At 35.9% G+C, this 27,103-nt stretch overlaps 1 protein-coding gene across 6 annotated transcripts in view; it reads right to left on the bottom strand.

The window, feature by feature from the left end:
• Positions 1-27,103, bottom strand: part of Grik2 (glutamate ionotropic receptor kainate type subunit 2) — a 771,644-nt gene that overhangs the window by 305,016 nt on the left and 439,525 nt on the right. For all 6 annotated transcript variants that reach the window (XM_008822942.2, XM_008822943.2, XM_029558576.1 and 3 more), the window contains one exon: positions 7,940-8,053. In XM_008822942.2, coding sequence (XP_008821164.1) covers positions 7,940-8,053 — 114 coding nt within the window. The remainder of the gene's footprint in view (positions 1-7,939; positions 8,054-27,103) is intronic.

Here is a 27,103-nt window from a genome sequence, read left to right as displayed (position 1 = left end):
ATATGCTTTTGTTGATATCACAGAAAAAAGCTGAAAAGCATCTAGGTGAGGTCTGTTCACCTCTCTCTTATTTTCTGTTGTCGTTGGATGTTTGATCCAGACAAGTCTTTGTATCTAAACATCATGAGAAAAAAATCTTGCTTATATCAACTTACAAATTTAAATCACACAAGACCAATGCAAACTCAAACCAAACGAAGACCTAGCACAGAACAGGGGAAATTGGTAAGAAATCCCAACCTTACCTGAGGAACTATTGGCAACTGATCACTGCTGGACAAGGAAGAATTGGTCTTCTTTAAAGGAGTGACATTGGATAGGCCAACCAGGCCCCAGTGGATGAACTTACACCGAGGGACATTTGGGGACACATACTTGACCTAATGGGCCAACACATATGACAGAATGAATGGAATTGAGTGAGGGGCTATGGGGAAGGGTAAAGATAGAGGAGGGGGTCTAAATATGATTAAGATGTGTTGTATAAAATGAATAAAAATTCAATAAAAATATATTGTAAGCAAAAAGCAAAATGAAAGAATGCTTTACACATCTGAGCTAATAAACTGGACATTACAGTATACAACCATCCAGAGTGTTGGAAAAATAAAATGAAATTGCAGGGGTCGGTACCTTTGTGAAATTCCTTGGACAACTGGGATGAAAGAGCTTCCCAGAGAATAAATGCTTTCCTGATAAAGTCAATGAGAGTTCCAAGCAATTATTTCCACACCAAAGTGTTAGTAGTCAGGAAGAGAAAGCAATGTACAGTGGCACTTAAATGCTAGTAATCTTTTGATGGGTAAATGTAAATTTTTATACAGGAGGGACACAGTGGGAAACACTCAGTATATTCAGAGATGACTGAATTTAAGAGAGAAAGTATTGAAAACCAAAGATTCAGAGGTAAAATACACATTACCTTTATGAATGTCCATAAATGTTTAATCATCTGATATCCACCAGCCCCAGCTGGTGGATCCATGCAAATGGAATCAAGTCATAAGCTAAAGCTTTACCATGTGCAAATGTTTTAAAGAGTTCTATAGCTTCTTTAAAATTATCACCTTTGTTATTATCTATTGAAATTAGGAAATTATATCGTAACAAACTCTTTGGAAAATATCATAAATGAAAACATAATTCTAAACTTGAAAAGAAAAAGAAGCAGGACTTTCAACAGCAATTGAGTTTGAAATTCAAAGTCCAAAGAAGCAACATGGGGAAGCACAGTATGAAGAAGAGGAGTGAGAGGGCCTGAGATTTATGTGTACAACTGTAGAGCCATGAATCTCCAAACTTCTAATATCAAGCATCCTATTCATTTCAGTTGTTAAAACAACCAAACATTTTCAAAATGTTTCACGCTTTCTAAAGTGAGTTCTCCTCATAGTATAAGTATCTGTTGTCTCAGATTTCATGAGCTTCTTAGCTCATGATGTTGAAATGCCAGTTTTAGCTCCAATGCACCCCCTATACCTAAGACTCAGTGAAGATTGTAAGAGTTAGAGGAACAGGAAATCTGTTGCCAAGCAGTTTCTTCTTGACATAACAGGGAAGCTGTACCCTAAACCCTGTATAGTGATGATACTAATTGACATGCCATGGTAGATTTGGAAAAGTTTCACAAGGTTCACATCTAGATGAAGAACTACAGGCAATTAGTGGCTACTGAGAGATGGAGAATAAGTTTTCTCCAGGGATGAGCTCCCTGATGGATTATCCAATCTTAAGTATTCAGTTTTAATCACATGTAAATCAAGCAACAGTAAATGGACTCAAATAGGATATAAATTTGTGTGTATACATTTATATGTGTATTTAAACATAATGTATTTATATATATATATATATATGTAACAATAACAAAAAATGAACAAGAGGTCAAGGAATTTACCGAGCATAGAGTTGGAGGGAGAGGAGGCAAGGGAGTGCTGTAAACACGGTGCCCACACATGAAATTCTCAAATATAAAAAAAAATGGAAACACTCTCAATCTGAATCCCAATTCAAACGGGGAAATTGAAATAAGCACAAATATAATTTTATTTTCCCAGGAAAATCTGATATTACTATTCAGTTAGGTTGAAAGAAAATTGAATGCTATATGAGGATCACACTGAAACTAGAGGCCCATATGTTCAAGAAAAGGCATTCTAAGTAATGGCCTCTGTGGAGAATAAATAGATATTTAGGTACATGCTCACAAGGACATGACAGTGCTTTAAAATACATCAGACTTTGTGAGGGTAAGTATTCTGTTAAGTGAATAATTCTTAATCAAGGTGCCATTTTGTTCATAAGCTGTGGTTTTATTTATTTATTTTACTTTTTCATAGTAGACTACTAGAAATTATATTTTATAGTATCATCAGGTCAAATAGGCTAGATGGCCTAGAGGAAACCTTATGACCCTGCTTTCCATTTCCGTGTCCATGAGGAGTAAATGTTATGAGGTAATCTGTACATTCTATTTCTTACCAATAAAACAACATGAATAATGATGTCTATGTCAGAGGATTATTTTCAAAACTACTACTTTGGTCTATGACTGGCATGTACAAGGCATGCTATACATGTCTGCTATTGTTGATTGTAATTAATCAGATTCCAATCAGATGTAGTTAAGAAACAGATCAGTGCAGAGCACCAATTCTCACAGTCATCTTTCAATTTTGCAAATTATCTAAAATCCTCCCTGTGTTAGGGCCATTGCATATGATTCTCACCTACACCCCATTTTTCTTCTTGTTAAGTCCTTCTTAAACTTTGGATTTCAGTTGCCTATTTTTCTGATGAATCTTAATGTGACATGTCTCTCCATTCTTGCCCCCTGTGTAAGTCAGTATAAACCTGTGAAGCAAGTCAATAAAACACTCATTTTTGCCTTGTATCCTAATCACAAGTTCACAAGTTGTGTGTGTGTGTGTGTGTGTGTGTGTGTGTGTTTCCCTATATGCATCCTTGTCATTTTTACATCTATAGGCCAGAATATATACAAACAGATATACATTCTGAATAAAATAATACTGAGAAATTTTAGCATAATACTCGGTATACCATCATTACTCACTAAATATCAATCTAGTGAAAGATTGAATACAGAAAACTAAGTGAACAAAGTTTCTGTAGAACTAGCTAGTTATAATTAGCTTGATTGTGTAGACTTCACTTTAAAAGACATGATATAAAAATGCTAAATAAGTCAAAGGTCCTACTCAACCATGGCTGACTCCACTTGGAAGCATGGAGGAAATGTTTCCTCTGCGTTGACCCTCCTCTTTGTAGACGGAACACTGATTCAAGCCCATTTGATGGAGTTTCCATGGCCTCCCTGATCCAGAGGACAGGTAACTCATGGCAGTTACAGGACATTTTTGAGAGATACTTACAGTCCCCTGGAACTTAGTAGACCTAGGGGGTCAAGGAGAAAAACTGTCCTTTATGTCCCTCTGACCAAATTAGTATAGGCCTCAAAGTATGACTGTTAAACATCCAAGAAGGTTCATTCCACTAGTCTGGTACTTTTAATTACCATGTGCCATGTAGATAAAACTTGGACAAAGACCAAACATTCTTATGTTAACCTTGCCGAGGCATATATTATATTCATTAATCTAGTTGTATGTATAATTTGTCAGTAGGATGTTGGACTACTATGGTTCCCTCTGGTTTTTAAAACTAGCTATGCATTATTTATCTCTCGCATTGTGTAACCTTTCCATCATGGTTTCCCCATTTAAGGTGCCCCCTTTTTCCCCATTTCACCCTTAAGAATACCCTTCTCCTATGGTCCCACCTCTCTTGAGCTCTTTCAAGTTTATACTGAATTAAATATTGTATAACTGTATTAATTCAAGTGTGAACCTAAAAATTTACAGCCACTGTTGAAAGAGATATGTCTTTGCTCTGGAAATTGTTATTGAATATTTTAAAGCTGTAATGAAATGCTTCTTCTACTCATGTTGTTATTAAATAAATAATTAAAATTATTTTAAAAATGTTAAATAAAACCTGGGCATCTTGGTACAAGCCTTTAATGCTAGCACTTTGGAAGCAGAGGCAAGTGGGTCTCTGAGATAGAGTCCAACCTGGTCTACACAGTGAGTTCTAGGCCACCTGGGGCTACAGGGAGACCCCTTCTTCAAAAAACAATCAAAAAAAGTTGAATAAGAACAGTAACTGGACTGCTTTTTGTGTCTCTTTGTTCAACAGGAACTCTGGGAGAAATGTTATTTATTATAACATAGCCGAATTTCTTCTGAGGTTTTATGATGATGAGAAAAAAAATTAGCCATAATTTAATGAAGTACACACAATCTCTCTACAACATATACCTGAAATACTAGAAAATCATATCAAATTATACTAAGGTGCACATAAATGTGATAAATAAGCCCTTCAAATAGTTTTAGTCTTAATTGTGGACAGTTGATGACCAGAGAACTTAGAAAAATACTTTTCAAATATGGAATATGAAACTATGTTTTTTTCTTTCCTTTCAGGAAATAATAGAATCTTTAAGAAATCAGTAAAGTGGCATACTCTGTAAACTAAATAGCACCTCATAAAATTTAAGCATCATGCATGTTTGATATATTTTTAGTTCAAAGGAGTGCTGAACTAAGTAGTACTTATCCAGCAACACTGCAAGTCAGCACTATACATGGAACTTTAAAAAAACAAAATGTTTAAGCCCAAAACACAGAAATACTATTTCAAATGCTGTAGGTTTGCTTTGGGTAGGTAGCAGTATTTTCTTAAAGCTTTATAGCTGACTCTGATAGAAACCTAAAAGTAGCCTGGTTTGGTCATACAGGCCTGTAATCTCAACTATTTGGGATGTTGAAGCAGAAGATTCCAGATTCAAGAATACCTTGAGCTCCAATGTGAAGTCAAGGCCAGATTTTGTATCTAGCAATACCCTGTCTCAAAACAAAAAGTAAAACATGGTCTGGAAATGTAGCTCCATGTTAGAGCACTGGCTTAGCATATGCCAGGCCCTGGGTTCAATCTCCAGTACCAAAAACAAAACAAAATAAAACAAAAACAAACAAAAATCCCCAGTAAAATTAAATTCTGTTTGAATGCTCGTAAATGTAAAATTGCTTATTATTGGGGCCGAGAGAGATGGCTCAGTGGTTAAGAACACAAGCTGTTCTTGCAGAAGACCCAGGTTTGAATCCCAGCACTCACATGGCAGCTAACAACCATCTGTAACTCCAGTTCCAGGTACCCAACACCCTCCTCTGTGTTTCACAGACAGTATACTACACAGGGGCATTTCCACACATGCAGGCATAACTCATACACATAAAATAAAAATAAATAAGTCAAAAGTTGCTTATTATTGAGACAATACATGAGCATTTCTTAAAAAGTAATCCCAAATAATTAAGCAGCATTGAGAAACTGGGCAGTTTTAATCACCTCTTTTTTTTTATACAAGACAAATGTAATAACCTGCACATTTGAAAAATATAGTCATTCAAAACTTGTTTCTTCCTATAATTATTCAGTTATTTAAATATCATTTGTTTGATTTGTTTTGATAAATATTGAATAAACATTATCTATATACCAATGGCATTTATCCCTGACAGTATTAACTGAAAAGCATATAAAATTATTAGCTTTGTGAAGTTTCATGTGAAATGGAAATAGAGATATGCACAAATGCTCAAAAAATTTAAAAAGCGCCCATGTTAAGTGCCATCATGGAACTACTGTGATTTAAAGCACACTCCTTCCCATCCCCAACACTTGGCCAATTTAGCAGAGTAATCATGGGGTACAGAGCATTGGCGATGCATCTAAATGATGAATTACAGTGAAGAATAAAAGTGGAAAATAAAGAACTGAGTAACAAGTAATTCAAAAGCATATAAAATTGATTATTGGCTTTGTGAAGTTGCATGTTAAATGGAAATAGAGGTATGCACAAATGCTCAAAAATTTTAAAAAGGGCCTACGATAAGTGTCATCATGGAACTACTAGTTTGGAGGCATAAAACAGATGATATATTTGGGAGTCTGGTTTAGAGAGGATAGAAACACCTGGGTTATTGAGTGCTACAGATGTCCCTTCCATGGCGAGCCTTACTCTATGAGCTTTGTGAGAAAAACATAGTCAACTTCTGTTCCTCAAAGGACTGTTCAGTGATGCTTAGGAAGGTGATGCATATGATAATCAAGAACAGCAAGCTAATAATTTTGAATTGTATGTCAATGAAAAATACAATAATGTTAGAGAAATGGAGAAGAACATTTGTAGAAAAAAAGAGGTCAAGGCTTATGCCGGGCATGATGGTGCAGAATTTTAATCCCAGAGGGGAGACAGAGAGAGGAGAGAGAGGAGAGAGACAAGAGAAACAAGAGAGATGAGAGAGATGAGAGGGAGGGAGGGAGGGAGGAAGGAGGGAGGGAGAGAGACAGAGGAAGATGAGGAGAGAGAGGAGAGAGAAAGAGAGAGAGAGAGAGAGAGAAAGAGAGAGGGAGAGAGAGAGGCTTATACAGCCACAATAGAACGCTAACTGGTTATCCCAGTTCAATTAGAACATAGGCTTCGTGACAGGAAAATAAAAATAAGAATAAAAGGTGTGATGAGTTAAGATTGTGTAAGAACTTGGATGTAAAGGCAGGGATTTTGGTTGTTTTTAAGAGTTTTAAAGCATGTACACAGAAAAATGGTAGAATTTTATTTTTACAGTAAGAAATTTCAAGAGAAGAGTCTGGCTATCTGCAGAAGAGACAGCAACATAGTGTAACAGCCTTGTCAGAGAGCTGTGAGAGCAAGGCCATTTGGTGGAAAAGAAGACAGGTGAATTATTGTCCTGTAAGGACATTAGGACTGAAAAACCACATTGATTTGATCGACAAGGAAGTTATCTTTGTAGAAAAAAAAAAGTGCGTGGGACCAAAATTAACTGAAAGAGTGCTGCAGAGGTTGAGAAGAGTGTCTGGGGTCCTTGGCACGGAAATGATTAAAAGCCTCAGGCCACCTTCACCGTCACTGTGAGTTCACAGGTGCCAGCTCGGCTTCATTATCAAAAGACTTTAACCAAAACTATTTTGTTCTGACAGGCCTCCAGCTGTGATATCCCTTTTGTTACTGCAATTCAAAAATATTAATCCCTGCTGGCTTGATTTGTCACTGTAATCAAATTGATAACTCATATGGATGCCAAATGTTTACAGAGGTTTAAGTATTCTAACTGCACATTTTTCTGTCAACCTAGGAGACAGAAAAGAAGTACATTGGCATGCTTTAGCTGCAGATAGAAATTTCTGACCAAATGCTGTAAGAATTTCTTTTTATTCTAAAATTACGACTCTCTTTAGCAAATGGCCTAAGTGACCATTAGTGTGTGATCTAATTAAAACATGTAACTACAAAAGAGATAAAAAATATCTAGCTGATCAGGAGTGATTTAATTATGGTTGTAGTGACAATATTTCTGTCGTCTTTTAAAAAGTAGTTTCCATTAGATTTCATAAAGAAAATTATTAAAGTAAACGTGATTATTTCAGTAGGAAACAATGAAACTGATAACAATGTTAAACTATAATTATTACAGAAAATATTGAAACATAAATGCTATGTACTGTGAAATATATTTTTTATAAAAGTATGAAAATAGAGTTTAAGGTTGGCTACTCACTGACCACTTCTGCATGTCTATGTATTTTCAGTTGTGGACATTGACATTTAATAGTAACTACTTTTGTAGAAATGTAAAGATTTCTAATAATATAGTAAGCTGTTTTAGTTAATACAGACATTCCAAATATTAATATGACATATCACTGTATACAGTTATTGCTAAATAGTTAAAACACCATTGTATTCTGTTTATTACTGTCCCCGTTATAATGTCCTTTTCTATCTATTTTCATGGTATCTACAGTTATCTAAAAATAATGAAAAAACAATACTTACCAAAATGGTGGTAACAATCAAAGAACGGTTAGACAAGGAATCTGTGATGTTAGCGGGTTTTCCCTTTTGACTTTCTGTCATATTCAGGCCACTGGCTGGATCCCAAGTCCCAATCTATAAAATAGCATATGTACTTTGTAAATGATCCATCAGACACCTGAGAGAGATGCTGTAAGCAGAAGTTAAGACTTCTAACACTTCCTATTCACCTCAGTGGCATTATGCTGTCGTTAAAGAACAGGCTGCTTGTTTTAAGCCCGATTCACTGCTCTGTGAAGTGTGTCCGGTGAAGTGTGACATTAAAGAACAAAATGATCCACTGCACTGCCACCGTCAGCGTGGGAGCTTCATTTTCCACTCAAACATTCATTCTCTAAAATGAACCACATTTGATGATACCTTGATAGCTGCTAGAAACTCATGAATAGGGTATATCCTTTCTTCTCCTCTCAGTATAAGGAGAGCATGCTTTATTATACAAAGAAAGTTAAAAGGCAGAGCAAGACTTAGAGATCCAGGATGAGTTAATAGGTACAGCTAGGCTTACAGGAAGAATGGTCTAATATTCTGCCCAGCTTCCAATAGGGCAAAACTGTACCAAGATTATCTTTGGAACTTTAGAAAACAGGCCTTTGCAACTTTAAAAATACTCCCAGGAAAGTAGTGTAAGCGAGGTCTCATTTAGATAACCCTTCACAGTGCTTCTTCCTGCCCTTTATTTAACATGAATTCTTAAAGGGCTAATATCTTCTTAAAGATGAGGCATACACTCCATGTTCACACATTAAAATGTGTGAACCAAGCAGGTGGGATGGCACAGAGTAACTGGGAAAGTACATATAAGCACAAGACACACAGAAGGTATAGTTTGTGTAATGGCACGTACACAATAGCACTTTCCTAGAACTATAATCATCAGAGAAGGAGTACTGAGCAAAAACATGGGATCAGTAATTCTTTATCCCAACCCTCTTAAATCTGAAGCTTAACAATGAAATCTGTCTTCCAATTCCCTAGGCAATTAAGAAGCTTATTTTCTTTTTTAAAAAAGATTTTTTTAAAAATTTTATGTACTTGAGTGTTTTGCCTGCATGTATGCAACTGCCTCATGTTCATGCAGTGCCATCACAGACCAGAAGAGGGCATCATATGCCATGGAACTAGAGTTAGAGGGGGCTGTGAGCTGCCAAATGGCAGTTCGGAACCAAACCCAGGTCCTTTGTAAGAGCAATCAGTGCTCTCAACCTCTGAGCCATCTCTCCAACCCTTATGCAAATTATTTTCATCAAAGAATATGAGCACTGTCAATTTCCCTTTAAAATAAACTTTGCATAAGTTTAATTTAGAAGTAATATTGATTTACAAAGCATTGTTTTGTTTGTCTAAGTGTGCCATCAAAGGTCTTTGAACTTTTATTTCCCTTTTATTTATCATATTCATTTCTTTTGTATGATTTTTCCAATAAACTATTAAGGCATCTATTTTCTCTTTAACTGAAGAAATACAGTAGTATAACAATTAGTATTTTCTCTTAAGAGCAAAAATTGTAGATACAGCATTTTGATCCCTGTACATAAATGTAAACTACATTAAATTATTTAAGAATGGAACAAAATATAAGAACTAGTATTACCAATATTAGTATTAAGTGATATAATATACTCTTGCCAAATGTCTCATGTTGAATTCATTTCTCTTGTTATCATTTACACATATATTCTCATTAATAATATTTGTGTTAATAAAGGAAATATGAAATAATTCAACGGGATAAAAAAAGAATTAAAACTTTGTACTTATCTGTTTGATCAATTAGATCTTTATGTTACACCATGACTACTATGAAGTCATAAAAATGGAGCCTAATTCTGAGCTAATAAAGAAGTCTCAGTTATGAGGGAATGTATACCACTGTGCAAAATGGTCTGGCTTGGCCAAGTAGGAAGTTCATCTGTATAAAGGTATACAGTCTTTAAATCTCAGAAAAATTCCAAGTAAAGTGGTGAGAGGACCATAAGGCTAGTTCTGCTCTGCTCACATCCTGCTCTGATCACAGAACCAGAGAAGATGTCTTAAAGAAATGATAACCCAATGCCTGTTTTTGATATGAAATGGCAATAAGAACATGTATTTTTAACATGTTTTTAATTTCTGTTGGGAGCCTATGCACTCTGCTAGTTGATTGATAAAATATATTTATAAATTGTCATCATACAGCAGAACTCGGTCTTATCTATTTTTTTTTTCTTTTTTTTTCAGATTCCTAGCATGTCCCCATAAGGTTCTGGATGCTGATAGGGACCTAGGCAGGAGGGATGGAAAGGAGATAAAATTAGAGTGTCTGCTGACCTGCTGAAATATTTCAAATGTAAAACTATTACAAGCACTCTGCTGTCTAAACAAGACATATCTCAGATGGTATTTTGTAGTGACTGACATTTTTCTATCTGTGGCCTAAAATTAGTATTTCTCATTTATTTGTTTCCGTAGATTCTACTTCTTTTCTTTTTCATCATTGGCTCAATAGCCAGTTTGTTTTGTTTTTTTTTCCCTGTAATTGTACTATACAAAATATCAGCAAACAACATTTTCCTGCTATTGCCTAGCTAATGACTCTCAAGCAGGATCTAACGAAGCCACTGACACAAAGCATTCTCTCTTTCACTTAATGCCATGTTACATGATGATTATTTTCTTTAAACAGTAATTTAGCTGGGCTGGGAGATGAATCAGTAGTTAACTGCATATACTGATGCCATTTCAGTTACCAGTACCCATATAAGGTGACTTACAACTGCCTGTAACTCCAACTCAAGGGAGTTCAATGCCCTCTTCTGGTTTCCATGAGCACCACATGCATTTGCACAAAACTGCACACAGATACACAGGCATACACTTGATTAACACTACAAATAAATCTTAAAAGATAATTTAGCTTACTAATTTAAGGTATCTGCCATTTAAAGTTGCTTATCTAACTTCATTTTCTCTCAGTTACTTTTTTAGTCTACTCAGAAGAGTTCAGGCTCAAATGTACTATATTAATCCTTTTTTATAGCTACAGTATTCATGATTAACTTTTGTAAATCTCATGTTTTCTTGCATAATGTAATGAAATTTTAGAAATATCAGTGACTGTCAAACCTTAAATGATACAATTTTCTGAGTTGTTTATTTCACTAACTTGATGATTTCTAGCTTTCTTTTTCCTATAAATATCATAATTTTATTATTCTTTATAGCTGAAGGAAATTCAGTTGTGGATATATTGTTACATTGTTTTATCTATTATTTCTTACTGTCATCTGGGCTGGCTATACATTTGAAATTCTGTGGATAGTGCAGCAACAAATATGGATACCAAAATATTCATTATAATTTTAATTTTCTATTTTGCTTGGCTCTTAAATTTATTCTTCTTGTCAAAAATACGTGCTTATTGTAATCAAATTATGAATTACAATTACACAAAGGATAAAAAATAAATGAATTAATCATAGCTAATGTCTAGTTTGTTTCTTCTTGGGCTTCATCTTTCTGTATTTGTTACTAGTATAGTTCTATCACAACATTGCAGCTCAGGACCTATATATGAAGGGATTGTAGACATTGTGGATCAGACCACAGTCTTACCACTTACTATAGGGTAACTTGGGCAAACATTACTCCTGTTTTCAAACTTCTCACTTGGGGATGGGAAAATAATATCCAACTTACATAACTATAATGAGAAATTAAAGAATTTAACATAATGTGTTTATAAATATACCAAATCCATTGTGTCATGTATTGAATAAATTAATTTCCTCTATTATGAGCATTTTCTCCTTGCATTAAAAATTTTATCAAACTTCTAAATTTAAGGACAACATAAAATTAACTTCAAATGAACAAGTCATGTCTTAGCTATTATTGTGCTGTGTTAAGGCTTAGTAAAAACATCTACCTATAAATATTTACCCAGGCATTTTACTGAATTTAAAATAGATTTATACAATTGGAATTACTGAACACAAAAGGCTCGTTATGTAGTTTGTGGTAGATCCTTGCCTATTATGCAGAAGACCAGGTGTTCAATCCACAGCAACACACACACACACACACACACACACACACACAAACACAAACACACACACAAATAATAATGATAATAATAATAATTGATCACAATAACCAGAATTATTATGATTAATGTTCCCAAATAGTTTTCCCTAATAGTTCTCTTCATATTATATCCTTCACTGTTTAAAGTTTATAGTAGTCGAGATAAGATAATTCTCTTTCCAGCAAATTATTTTATTAAATGGAAAAAGATTTTTAAATCTTCATCTTGACTTTCCAGTCTCATTTGTTCTCATGTAAATTATTAAGCATACATTTCCATGTGTTCTTTTATATTGATGTTTGTTTTCCATATTTGATACATGCTTCTGTTCACGTGTTGTTTTTCATGTTTTGCTTTTATTATCTGTTTAATAACTTTATCAAATACTTTCAAGTATAGTTTGTAAAAATATTTGTCGTACCTACTTTATATTTGCTTTTAATTTCCCAGGAATGCTTAAATTCTTAATATAATTTTGTGTGATAACTCATCTTTAGTTTGTTTTGTTTTGTCTTTGTATTTAACATTAGTGTTTATATTATTTGAAAATGTTTTACCTCCATAAGTAGAATATTTAGGTTTATGTGTTGATAATCTTTCAATATAAAGTACTTTAATTTTGTAACTCCTATTATAACTTCATAACCAAATTATATTTCCAGTTCTCCCAAATCTACATAATGGCTCTCTTCCCCTGTAATAGAATCTTATCAGTTCTTCTTAAGAGAGATGCTAGCATTGTTTCATGTAAGTAGAATATTTGTGATGTTTCTTTTCTGAGAAACAGTAATAATAACCTGCTTAGGAAGAATATTAGAAATGCCTAAAGTAGGAATAAAATGACAATTTTATTTATCCACCTAGGCTTGGAATTAAGCCAATTAGCTATAAATTAAGCTAAGAAAAATATGTCAGTCTTGAACAAAAGCATAGGCATACTTCTACAAGGAAGGCCTTTGTCGTGTAATGATAAACCACATTCAGTTCATTCAGTTAATTTCAGTCTCACTATAGTGTAAAATTTGTATCATGGAATAAGTATGCTTTAAAAACATTTCTCCAGTAATAAACTGTCCACAACCACATGACCCAAAGTTTATTAAGAAAATGGATACAGAGATTTTTTCCCTCCATCATAGGAGTTTTCTTCCTATGTGTTGATGGGAATTTAGACATTTTCTTCTACCTCCTGCTACCCCTTCAAACATAGAATAAAGATACATTTGCCTTCATTACTTTCCAATGTTCCTTGACATCAGAGCTTAATAGTTGTATGCTTCCATTGGTCTTGAGTTAAAAAGAAAGCACCTGCACATGATTCCTCAAAGACAGAAAACATTTCACACAAGGCCTGTGTGCTGCTTGCCATTTGAGAATTCAAAATGCAGTGCAAGGAAACAGGGCTGTGTTGACATACAGGTTAATGCGATGTAGGCCAAGTGCAAAGAACACCTGATGAATTAGCCTCCTGAAACTACCCACCAGGTTCAACTGGGGCTGTTTTTGCACATTTGAAAACTATAGTGTTGACTTGAGAACAACAAATCAATACATATATAACCATGTGATGAAAAGTGATGAGTAATACATAGAAACGTCATGGGTCACATCAAGAAATTGTGTGCCTTCGAATAAGGAAATCTTACTGATTTTAAACAAAATCATCACCCAAAAATGATTTTTAAAAAAGATGGTACCATGTGCCAATAGCTCCTTGGGGACTTCATGCCCACTTTCTCCCTCCGTGTAGAGTTTGTCTAGTTTGATTTTGAGTGGTTCTTCTGTGTGCTCTCTCAAAAGTATTTGAACAACAGAAATTGGACTCAATGCAGAAAAAAGAAAACATGAAAGAGCGTGTGTAGGGAGGTGAGAGTAGATCTGGGAAGAGTTGGGACAGAACGAATGTGATCAAAATACATCATGTGGTTAGAGTTTGTATGAGTCTTGTGCATGTTGTCTCACTGCTGCAAGTTCATGTGAGCAAATTCCCAGCCACCTGGAAAACTCTGTTCCTTATGGTTGTCCACCAGCACTGACTCTTACAGTCTTCCTGGGTGGCAGAGGTGTAATATAGGAGGGCTATCTGGGGAAACATACTTGGCAGTCTCATTCTCTATGCCTATCCAGTGAAGCGTACTTTGTAGACTCTTATTCTCTACATTTTAGCCATTTGTGGCCTTCTATGTTAATCACACTCTGTTGCATGGGTAAGAAGCTTCAACCTTAGCTGAGGAACTATTAGCAGCCAATCACTGCTAGATGAATAGGAGTTGGTCTTCTCTAAGGGAGTGATGCTAGATAGGCTACCAGGCTCCAGTAGATGAGCTCACACCGAGGGACATGTAGGGAAACAAACTTGACTGTATAGGCCTTAACATATGACAAATGCATGAAATCTGGTGGGGGATGGAATACAGATTGGGGAGGGGTTCTAAATATGATCAAAATATGTTGTATGAAATCCACAAAAATTCAATAAAATATATATTGTAAAAATACATTGTAAGAAATTGTCAAATATTAATAAAATGCTTTGAGAAAAAAGCGAAAAAGTACTTTATCATCTTAAAATTTTAAATGATCAATGATAATAAAATAAATAATTAATAAGTAAAGCAACATGGAAATATCTATGTAGTTCTGAGTCAAAGGGTACAATGAATTCTAAAAAAGAATACTAATGACACAACAGGTCTTAACACAAATGACAGAATGTACGAATTCCAGTGGGGGGGTATGGGAAGGTGCCAGTGGGGAAGGGGGTATAAAGATGATTAAGATTGATTGAGATGTTCTGTATGAAATACACAAAAATTCAATTTAAAAAATTAAATAAGTACATAAATGGTTACCATCCCCAAAGAAGTACATTAGTCTTAATTCAGAACTTGATGGATTTTTTGCCTTTAATAAGCAAACATATGTCTGACGAGCTTAAGGATTATGGAACAGTACTGCCATTAATGTTGCTTTCCTACAGGGAGGCAATAAAATCGCAGCTCTTGAAAATGTTGAGGGGGGGAAGGAATTGCTGTTGCCATATGGAGTGCGATGTATGGTAACAAATGCCATTAGAGAGGAAGACAAAAATTGCTGTGCATTAGATATTTAGAAACCATTAAGAAAACAGTTCTCATCTATGTAAAACAGAGATTCAGATTTAGATACATGCTGAAAACTAAATTCTATGCATCTGTCTTTTAAATAGGCCATGAATGATAACAGTTTCTATGGGTAAATGAAAATGGAGCATCAATATAACTATAGAGATGATCACTTTTCATAAAAGAAGAAAAACCTCTTAAAGTTCTTTGTAGAAAAATGCATGTACCTGTAACTCCAGAAAGAGGGTTATACTACTCTCCTTGTCCTTTCTGTGGATTATGAGAACACTTCAGTTTCAGCAACAAGTCTACAAATTACTGATTTGTGTTCTTGTGGGTACAAGTGTAAGTGACAAATAGTGAGAAAATAATGTATTACAAGTTGAAATAAACCTCAATAAATTAAACAAGGTAGAGTCTGATGAGATGGTTCAGTGGTTAAGAGTGCTTACTGCTCTTCCAGAGGATCCCAGTTTTTTTTTTTTTTTTCTTGAGGCAGGGTCTGCTGGTAGTCACAGCTCATCTGGAAGTCTCTAGAGATTCACCTGCCTCTGTTTTTTAAACGTGTGCACTACCACATCTGGATAAATTTTTAAAGTGAAATATGGCATTTGATAACTTATGTAAATATAATGTATAACCTTTCTAAAGCTTATTAATATTTGTAGTATTTATAAAGTCAATAGTTTGTATATGATAATTATAAATGATAATTTATGCATTCTTACTTTCATAGACATTGGAAAATCTCTAATCCATATCTATTTTCACCACTTTACATTTTTAAGACTTTCCCTAAGGACATGAAAGTTAGAAATTGATTTTTATTATGAAATTATGAAGAAAATACTGTGTGATTATTTCACAGTGCTAAATATGTACTGACATCTACTACTATAACTGAGCAGAAAATGTCTCACTTGCTTCCTTATATTTTTCAAAATTAGTCTAGTATTAGTACTCAAATTCAATTTTAACAAGCTATATGAAAGTCTCTCCATTGGAGAGATATGCAATCTTATTATTCAATGTGTATTTTAATATAAATGTCATAATCATATAATATCCATAATATAAAAGAATAGATTAGAAAATATGATGCTAGCAGAAAGCTTGAGAAAATAAGAATAACTGTAGTTTACACTTCAAACTAGAAACAAATAAGCACATAACAAAGCCTAAAAGAATTTTGTAAGCTAGGGCTGAACTATTTCCAATTATGCCTAATGTTTTCATTCCATGTTCCCCTAAGATACTGATATGATGTTCTGGTTACATAATCTCTTAAGATTTCAATTATTTTATTGTCAGTTTTCAACACTTTTCCATATTTATTTAATTGACTTTTCTTATCTATCATCATTTTCATAACTTGTTCTGTTCCATTCAAGTGACTTGAGAATTCTGTTTAGAGACCAACCATACAAATGGCCAGAACACATATGATACTTTGACCCAAATCTGGGACAAGCATTGTAGAAGTCAATCACAATTTTTGCAATGGTCTCCCCAGAATGATCGGGGTTGGTCCCAATCTGACAGCCTTTCTATAATTTAATTCCAGCCTTGAAATTTGGGTAAACCAGAAAAAGTCCAATGTGCTCTCTAACACTTCTATTTAGCAGTTCTACTTAGATCACTTCCATTTTCCTTATGCTAATATTCTATAATCAGAGTATGCATGAAATACTCCTTTGTAAATCATTTTATCCCTCTGCCCACCTCTGAATCTCTGCTTAATGATCATAACTGCCTGTTCCTAGAGTTAGCGCCAAAGAACAATGTCTTTTTGTTCTCATTCAGGAGGATTTTGTTCACTTCAATACCATAATCTTATAGGAAAAAAAAGAGAGAAAAGTCTATAAAATCTATAAAATAACTGTTTACCTTTAATGTAACATTAAAGTTCAAAATATTTTAAACTTTACCCTAGTGGTCAGATTTTATGTCAGTGGAGTATGCATTCTTCTAAGTACTAATACCATTTTTGCCTTTACCTGAAGTCTAAAAACCTTTACTCCCTTGAAAGTGTCAACCCATAACCTTAGTCCACTGATACCTGGGTATTACCAGTCTCTGTTCCCATCTTGTTGCTCAAAAGTAATTATCCCTCAGACACGAATAAGTACTCTGTGTGAAGTTTCTCTTAGGATTTTCATGATGTTCCTTCCTTCATTCAATCTATAGTTGATAAATATTTTTTGAGGATATGCTTTATACTAGACATTTTTCTAAAGTAAGAATATGTTAATACTAGAAAGTGGGAGATATTTTTTCTATCTAACAGGATTTATAACAAAAAAATGGAAATAATTCCATGCATTCTATTGGACCATAATGCAATAAAACTTAAAATCAACTGGACAAAGTCCTAGTCAGTACACAAACTTGTGGCAATTGAACAACACACTCCTAAACAATGAATGAGTCAAAGGAAAAATTAAGAAAGAAATAAAAGAATTCCCGGAATTCAATGAAAAGGACAACACAATACACCATAACTTCTAAGACACTTTAAAAGCAGTCCTAAGAGGGAAGTTTATAGCTCTAAGTGCCTACATTAAAAAATTAGAAAGAGCCCAAATAAATGACCTAACATTGCAACTCAAGACACTGGAAAGGCAAGAACAAATGATAACAAACCCAGCAGAACAAAAATCAGTGCAGACATTAATGAAATAGAAACAGAAAAACAACAACAACAACAACAACAACAAAACCAATACAAAGAATCAATGAATCTAAGTGCTGGTTCGTTGAAAAGATAAACAAGATAGACAGACCCTGAGATGTGTCCACAAGGGAGTCCAAGGGAGATAATTCCCTAGTTGAGGTTCCCTCTTTCCAAGTGTTTCAAATTGACAACTTATGTTATCCAGCACACCTACTTAGGCAAAAGGTTGAGTGAGTGAAGCCTCAGCAATGAGATTGCACAGTGTGGTCTGGCACTAGTGATTATTGAATTAGAAATGCCAGCTATAACAGAGTCAGAGCTGGGTGAAACACACGTGTGCCTGCAAATAAGAGTAGTAAGGCACTCACTTGAATGACAGGCCTGTCATCATGGTAAAGTGTGAATGTTTGCATTCTGGTGAACATTTGTATATTTAACTTTTGGCTGTGGCAGAGGAGATGCTTTCCCCATCAAACTCCATATATGAATGAAGCAAGGCAATATGCATATGAAAATAAAGAGACCATCATCTGAGAACTTACTGAGGGACACACAAACACAGCTGAAGCAATACTCATGATCTAATGGATGTCTGATGGTAAATCTGTGAAGGAAGAATTAAAGGAGCTATTCTTTTAAAGAAAGCTTCCTGAAGCTGCCGCTGGACTGGGGGAATAAAATCATGTTATTGTTGTAGTAAAAAAAAAAAAAAAGATAGACAGACCCTTAGCCCAGTTAAAAAAAGAGCAAATCCAAATCAACAAAATCAGAGATGAAAAGGGAAACATCACAACAGACACCCAAAGGATAGAGACCATTAATTATAATGGAATATTTAAAAACCTATATGCTACTAAATTTGAAAATCTAAAAGAAATGGGTTGATATCTAAAATCATGGGAACCACCAAAGTTAAACCAAGAAGAAGTCAACAGCTTAAACAGATCCATTGCATATGAGGAAACTGAAACAGTAATGATAGAAACAGAGGGAGAACTCCCAAATTCCTTCTATGAAGCCAGAATCATTATAATACTCAAACCAGGTAAAGACAGAACCAAAAAAGAAAACTATAAACACATACCCTTAATGAACATAGATGCAAAAATTCTCAACAAAATACTTGCAAACCACATACAGACACACCTCAAAAAGATTGTTCACCATGATCAAGTAGGCTTTATCCCAGAGATGCAGGGATGGTTCAATATATGCAAGTCAATAAACATCATTAATCATATAAATGGACTCAAAAACAAAAATCACATTGTCATCTCAATAGATGAAGAAAAGGCTTTTGACAAAATTCAGCACTCATTTATGTTCAAAGTTCAAGAGGAAACTGGATTGGAGGGAACATACCTCAACATAATTAAACTGTATACAACAAACCCACAGCCAACATCATTCTAAATGGAGAAAAACTGGAAGCATTCCCATTGAAATCAGGAATCAGAAAAGGACGCCCACTATCTTGATTCCTTTTCAACATAGTGCTTGAAATTCTTGCTAGAGCAATAAGACAGGAAAAGGAAATTAAAGGAATACTAATTGGAAAACAAGAGGTCAAATTATCACTTTTTACAGATATGATACTATAAATAAGAGATCCCAAATGTTCCACCAGATAACTCCTAGAACTGATCAACTCTTTCTGTATAGTGGCAGGTTATAAAATCAATCTACAAAAATCAGTAGACTTTTTATATACAAATAACAAGCATTTGGAGAAAGAATACAAGGAAATGCTTCCATCATTCACAATAGCTGCAAAAAAAAAATCTTGAAATAAACCTGACCAGACACCAAAGATCTCCACATTGAAAATTTTAAGTTCTTATGATGAAAGACACCAAAGATCTCTACAATGAAAATTTTAAATCATTAAAGAGATTAAAGAGATTGAGGAAGAAACCAGGAGATGGAAGGACCTCCCATGTTCATGGATTGGAAGAATTAATATTGTATAAATGACCATCCTACCAAAAGCAATATATAGATTCAATGCAATCCCAATTAAAATTCCCATGACATAGTTCACAGAATTAGAAGAAACCATCCTTAAATTTGTTTGGAAGCAAAGGACCCTGGATAGTGAACACAGCCCTGAGCACAAAGTACAACACTGGGGAGGATTACTATACCAGATAAGTATACTAGAGAGCTATATTATAAAAAACAGCATGGTACTGGGAAAAAAAAGACACATAGATCAATGGAACATCACTGAAGATCCAAACCCGAGTACACACAATTTCAGTCACCTGATATTTCACAAAAGTTCCAAGAACACACAATGGAGGAAAGACATCTTCAACAAATGATGCTGGCAAACTGGATCTCCACCTGTAGAAGAATGAACTAGATCCTTATCTTTTATCTTACACAAAAGTCAACTTCAAATGGATTAAAGCCTTCAATGTGAAACTGGAAACCCTGAAACTATTAGAAGAAAATATTGGCAGTAACTTACATGATATAGGTGTAGGAAAGGACTTTCTAAATCAGACAGAAGTTGCTCAGGAATTAAGGTCAACAATCAACAAGTGGGACCTCATTAAACTAAAAAGCTTCTGTACAGCAAAAGAAACAATCAAAAAAGTGAAGAGAAACCAGAGTGGGAAAAAAATCTTTACCAGTGACACATCTGACAGAGGTTTTACATCCAAAATACATAAAGAACTCAAAAAAACAAAGAATTGGGAAACCAAATGACTCAATTAAAAGATGGGCTAAAAGATCTAAACAGAGAGTTCTTAAAGGAAGAAATAAAGATGGCTAAGTCTAAAGATCTAAACAGAGAGTTCTCAAAGGAAGAAATAAAGACGGCTAAGAAATGTCTCAAAAAGTGTTCAACATCATTAGTAATTAGGGAAATGAAAATTAAAACCACCCTAAGGTATCACCTTACCCCAATCAGACCGGCTAGGATCAAGAGAACAAATAATACCAAATGCTGGTGAGGATGTGGAGAATGAGGAACGCTCATTCACTGCTGGAGGGATTGCAAACTCGTGCAACCTCTATGGAAAACAGTGTGGAGAACTCTTTAAAAACTAAAAATGAAATACTGTATGACCCAGTTATACCACTCCTTGGCATATACCCAAAGGATTCATCCTATTGTACAGATACTTCTACAACCATGTTTGTTGCTGCTCTTTCACAATAGCTAGGAGATGGAAGAAACCTAATGCCCCTGAACTGATGAGTGGTTAACAAAAATGTGATATATTTACTCATTTAAATGGAGTTCCATTTAGCAGTAAAGAAAGAATAATAAAATTTGCAGGTAAATGGATGGATCTTGAAACTGTTATACTATGTGAAGTAACACAGACTCCTTTTAAATTCCGGGTCCTTTTAAATAAGATGATGCTATACAGCAGGCCCTTCTGCATGAAATAATTACCACCATCACGACTTCAGCTGAGCCTGATCACTAAACATCGGCACAACCGGACTTGTTGATGATTGTGCTCATTCAATAAAGAGGGTCAAAAAGGGCCATTGGACCCTCACTGGATTATCCAGCCACACTTCCCAGCCAGCTGTATGTAATTTGGCCCTAATCACACATGGCCTCCTGGATATGGAGAGAGCTAAAGTATACACTTTGGGGAAGGTTAGGAAGAGAAGGCATGACCCATGCTGGGTAAAGGCTTTCCAGTGTGCATATTCTCAGATCATACATATAGCTCAGCAACCCCTCAGTTATCTCAGTAAGTAAGCTCAATAAATTCATTGGTTCCCCAGTAAAACTTAAATAAAACATTGGCTTAACACTAGAACCTTAAAAGGGAATAAGCATTGGTTAGCATCCCCCGGAAAAGAAGTATCACTACAGATGGAAAATTTATTTCTTAATGCTTAATACTTAATGTTAAATAAAAGGAAAATGTAAAAGATGTTAAAAGGATATGGGAATGGAGATGCTTTCCAAAATAAAAAATGAGAAAGCTTAAGCAAGTGATGAAGGTCTGTGTAGGTTTGTTATGAAATATAAAGGATGAGACAAAAATAACATTTACGTAATCTTAAAATTTCTATGGCCATAGTTCAGTCAACTAGTTTAAGGAACAAAATAAATATCTAGCCAAGGTTTATATGAGACTATTTAATTTTTTACCCAATCCTTATCTACATGGCATATGATAATTAAAAGTATCGGACTGGTGGAACTAATCTTATTGGATGTTTAACAGCCATACTTTTAGGCCTATAGTCATCTGATCAGAGGGACTTAAAGGACAGTTTTTCCCCTTGCCCTCTAAGGTCGACTAAGTTCCAGGTGACTATGGAACATCTCTCAAAATGTCCTGTAAGTATGGTGAATCACCTGTCCTCTTGTTCAGGGAGGACATGGCAACCCCACAAGATGGACTTGACCCAGTGTTCAGTCTACAAAGAGGAGGGTCAACTCAGAGGAAACATCTCATTCGTGCTTTCAAGTGAAGCCAGACATGGTTTGATTTATCTTCACAGAGATGGAATTGGTAAAAGAAAGGGGCCAGGAGCTCCTCCCAAGCCCATGTGACCTCTGGAGAACAGATCCTCAAATGACCTTAAGTGTAAAAATAAATTGATTTATTTGTGCCAACTGTATGGGATTAAATACCCAGAAGGAAAGTGCAACCAAAGAGTGCAGCCATCAGAATATTTCTTTTTTCTTTTTCTTTTTTTTGGTCTTTTTGAGGCAGGGTCTCTCTGTGGCCCCAGTTGTCCTGGAACTCATTTTGTAAACCATTTTGGCCTTGAACTCACAGAGATCCGCCTGCCTAGTTCAAAGGATTACACTTTCCAGACATTAGGCTTAAGTCTATATAAAAATTATTTAGACAATTATTTCTGATTGATGATTTTGTTCCTAATCAGAAAGTGCTGCTCAGATGTAAGACTTCAAATCTTGGTCTGCAATACTGTAGTGCCCACCTGTAGCTAAGGGAGACAGCCAATTAGTGTTCTAAAATGATGGATAATTTTTTTTTCTCCCCCTATCTAGAAGCCTTTGAGAGGAACTGACACTGATTCTAACCACTCCAACAGCTATCAGAACCTCAAAGCAAATCCTGAATCCATCACTCTAGAGTTCAGCCTTGGAAGACAAAAGAAAATTGAGGTGGAACCCAAGAGAGGGATGCCTTTGGAAGCCCTTGTCAAGAAATTCCAATGGACTCTCATATGAACATTTGAAAATTGCCCTGTTCTGACTTTTTTCTGGTTCCCTATCTAGAACTTGTAATGCTAATTACTCTGACTTTACTTCTCCTTCACAGCTCCTATTCAGGATTCAAGGACTTTCTTTTCCCCTTAAAGATAAGAGTGATGTAATTTGGGAGTCTTTTAGATAGACCCACTGGAGGGGTACTCCAATTGCCTCATCCTGCGTCCCTGTTCAGTATGGAAGAAGCCAGAGTGGTCTGTGTCCTGATTCCCTATTGGCAATTTGGGCAACCCTTTCAGAGGATGGTGTGATAAGAATAGGAGGTAGGTATTGGCTAGGCAGTTAGGGTAAAAAGACTCCAAAGAAAAGTAGCCAGTTTCTTGGCTAAAACATACAATGTCCTTGGGCCTCTTGGCAACTTACTCTGTTCCAAAGGCCAAAAATGTCACAAATATTTGGGAGCTTTTTTCTAATCCTTAAACAATTTTAGGGTTACCTCTTCAGAGGGGGGAATGTTAGAGGCTGAGGCTTGTTTATGGAAGTGGTATTTAATGATAAGGTCACCAGAATAAGAAAGAATTCTCCAGGCCAAAAGGATAAGAATTCATATTCCAGGCTGGGAAGTGCAGTTGTCAAACTATTTGAAGACTTGTTCTTGTGAGAAAAAGAGAAACGTTTGGCATTGAGAAATTGACAGTACTAAGAAGATGGGGAGGGGCAAGCAGCATTTTCCAGGTCATATCTGGATTTTGTGAAAACACAACGGGAAGCTACAGAGGGTCACAGAGCAATGATCAACTTATTTTGAGAAACACCTGTCTGGTTGTCGTGGTGAGAAAAATGAATTCTAAGGATAATACAATCAAGATGCTTAAGAAGACAGCAACACACACCCTGGATACACACCCTGTAAAACACACACTGGATATTATTGTGTGGCAAATCTAAGCATATTTTGAAAGCAAAATATAAAATACGGTCAATTTTTTTTAGAATATGGTCTTTATACAAGTGAGCATAATTTAAGTTGGGAAAACTACTCATTTTCCTTTTCTAAAAATGATATTGTATTTTTTAGAATTTCATACAATGTATTTTGATCATATTCAGCCCCTCCCCCACCTTCTCTAAGATCCAACCCCACATATCTATCATTTCCCCAAATATCTTATTTTATTTAAAGCCCACAGAGTCCAATTCATGTTACCCAAATATTCCTGGAAATGGGTTCATCACCTGGAGCATGGTCAACCTACCAGGGGTCACACCTTTAAAGAAAACTGAATTTCCATCTCCCAGAAGTGATGAATTGTCCATCACTCCTCAGCAAGGGGTGGGTTTCATATCAACCTCTCCCCTCATGCTGGGAATTTGACTTATACTTTCAGAGGTCCTACACATACTGCCATAACCACTGTGAGTTCATATGTGCAAACTGCCCTGCTGTTTCCTTGTAGCCATCCACTACTTCTGTTTCTTACAATTTTTCTGCCTTTTCTTCTTTCAAGATCCCTGAACCCTGGGGAGGGGGTAGGTGGTGATATAGATGTCCCATTTAGAGATGAGCCCTCTTCAGTCCCTTAGACTCTGCATATTGACTAGTTTTGAGTCTCAGTATCAATCACTGCAAAAAGAAGCTTCTCTTATGTATGTAGCAAGTCATGACAATAGAAGTCAGTTTAATATTACATTCATTTAGGAGATTAAGTAATTGGATTTCCCATAAGGCCTATGACCTATCTAGGCACAGGTTTGTGTGCCTTATAATAGGCCAGTTATGGGTTTCACCTCGTTAAGCAGACTTTAAAACCAATTTAAAAGTGTTTGGTTACTCTTGTACCATTCATGACACTATTGCACCAGTGGGCATATCTTGCCATGAGGGTATATATTGTAGCTTACAGGGCTCACAGCTGAGTAAAATTGATGACTACTTTTCTCTTCCAGTAATACACATAGCACTCTTGACAACTTAGCCAGTAGGATTGAAGCTGCAAGGTCAATAACAGTTTTTAATTTTTCCATGTTCTATGACTCAGGTGGGCAGTGTCTTCAGTACCAGGGCCTTATCATCAAGTTCTCTGGTTCTCTGCCCAGGAGGCAGCACAGCTGTCTCTTTGCTCTCAATTAAACTGCTGTCCCCCATGGAGTTGTCTTAGTCAGTGGTCTTCACGGCATGCTCCCATACATACGGTGCCGAAACCTTGGAGGAATGCCGGGCTTCTTATGACCCAGTTCCTCCTTTTACCAAACCAAACTACTGACCAGAAACTCCTGCCTGTGATAAGGACCATCTTGCCTATGCTGTCTCCCACCACTCACCACATCAGTCCTGAGATTACTAGTCCATCTGTCTTCTTCTCTCCCTCTCACACTCTGACAGAATTCCGGTAACAGCTCTCCTCCAGAGCTGCAGATCTATTTCTATACTTTCTCTCTCTCTGTGTGGAGGTCTTCCCTTCTCTCAGTTTCACATCATTTTCGGTATGCTGAACATCTTCCCATGCTTTTTTGGTGCTGAGCATCATGTGTCCTTGGGACACCTTAACAAGTGACTTGGGCCCCTTTCTCACACAGAATGGCACTTTGACAGGGACGCCGCTCACAACTGCTGCTTCTCTGGGAAGACCTTTTCCTCCTCCTGGACTTGGAAGGAGCTCTCTCATGGAGTTCTCTCACCCATCTAAGGACCAAGGTGTCTTGGGGCTCTGATTGTCTCCGACTAGGTTCTTGCCCTATGACATCCTCCTTTCTCCCGTCCTTGCCCTGGGCTTGGAAGGCTCTCTGCTGTATATTCTCTACAACTTAGGTAGCTCAGAAGACTCTAAAGGATTGTACTTCCCAGATATTGGGCTTATATTCATGTAAGATGTAATGATTTGTTCTTAATAAGAAAATGCTGCTCAGTTGTAAGACTTCAAATCCTGGCATAATCAACTCTGAAGTTCCTACCTGTAGCCAAAAGGAAAAAAAGTAGCACAATTCTTATCTAAAAATTAAATGGTGACTAAATTTCTTCTGTCTCCCTGTCTAGAGGTCATTTGGGAGGGAACCCACACTGTGGTTCTAGTTGCTCCAGCAGCTATGAAAGTGCCCGAAAAGCAAATCCTGAGTCTAGACATGGCAGTCCAAAGAAAAATAAGGAGAAACCCAGTAAAGAAATGCATTTGAAAGCCCTCATCAAGAAACCGATTTGAACATTTACCCTGCTCTGCCTTCTCCTGTTCCTTGCCTAGAATTTGTGCCTGACTACTCTCATTTACTTCTCCTTCCCCTCCTCAGCCCACTGATGTCTATCCTCATAACGATATTACTTTTAAAATTTTTTAGGACAGAATCAGTGAGATGACCCAATGGTCAGTGAACCAGATGTTCTTAATTAAATTCCCTCAGGTCTCCTACCACTGCCTGCCTGCTCGACCCCACACTTCAGACCAATGTTCCAGCCTTTTGAGACCACTCTTCTTGATGATGCCCCTGTACAGCAGTAAGTAGCTGAAGAAAGAACACCATTGCCCCTTATCATCGACAAGAAGCTGGAATGTTAGGTTTCTGGCAGACTTCTAAAATGGAAGCATGGCTCCCAACATTTTAAAATGGCAAGTTTGAACTTACCCCTAGAAAGTCCCTCTGCTCATTGGGAGACTAGGCAATCATGAGCTATTTCCATGTTAACATCATGGAAAGTTAACCAAGCACCTAACTGCCTATAAAAGATGTCTGACTTTCCATGCTGGTTGCTGTTTCTCTGCTTCCTGAGAGGCAGCCAAGCAGTCTGTTTGCTCTCAGATGAACTGTTGTTACCCATGGAATTGTCTTGGTTGGTGGTCTTCACTGCATGCTTCCATACACACCGTACTCTTAAAGTAAACTCTCCAATGGAAAACCTCTAGACTGACTCAAAATGAACCAGTGTAACATTTTACACTAATATTCATACCTAATTTACTTTATGTTTATTAATTTAGATGTTCCACTTGAAAATGAGTAGGCCTGGAAAAGTGCTTTTGTTTTTAACTCTTTTTAAGACACATTTCAAGTGGGAAATTTTCTGCAAGAGCAAGTGATTATGAGCTGCATATACATGGACTCCTATTCAGCATAATATACAATAAAT

This window comes from Nannospalax galili, unplaced genomic scaffold, assembly GCF_000622305.1.
Source record: "Nannospalax galili isolate Female #2095 unplaced genomic scaffold, S.galili_v1.0 scaffold448, whole genome shotgun sequence".
Lineage (NCBI taxonomy): Eukaryota > Metazoa > Chordata > Mammalia > Rodentia > Spalacidae > Nannospalax > Nannospalax galili.
This window is presented reverse-complemented; position numbering and strand designations above follow the sequence as displayed.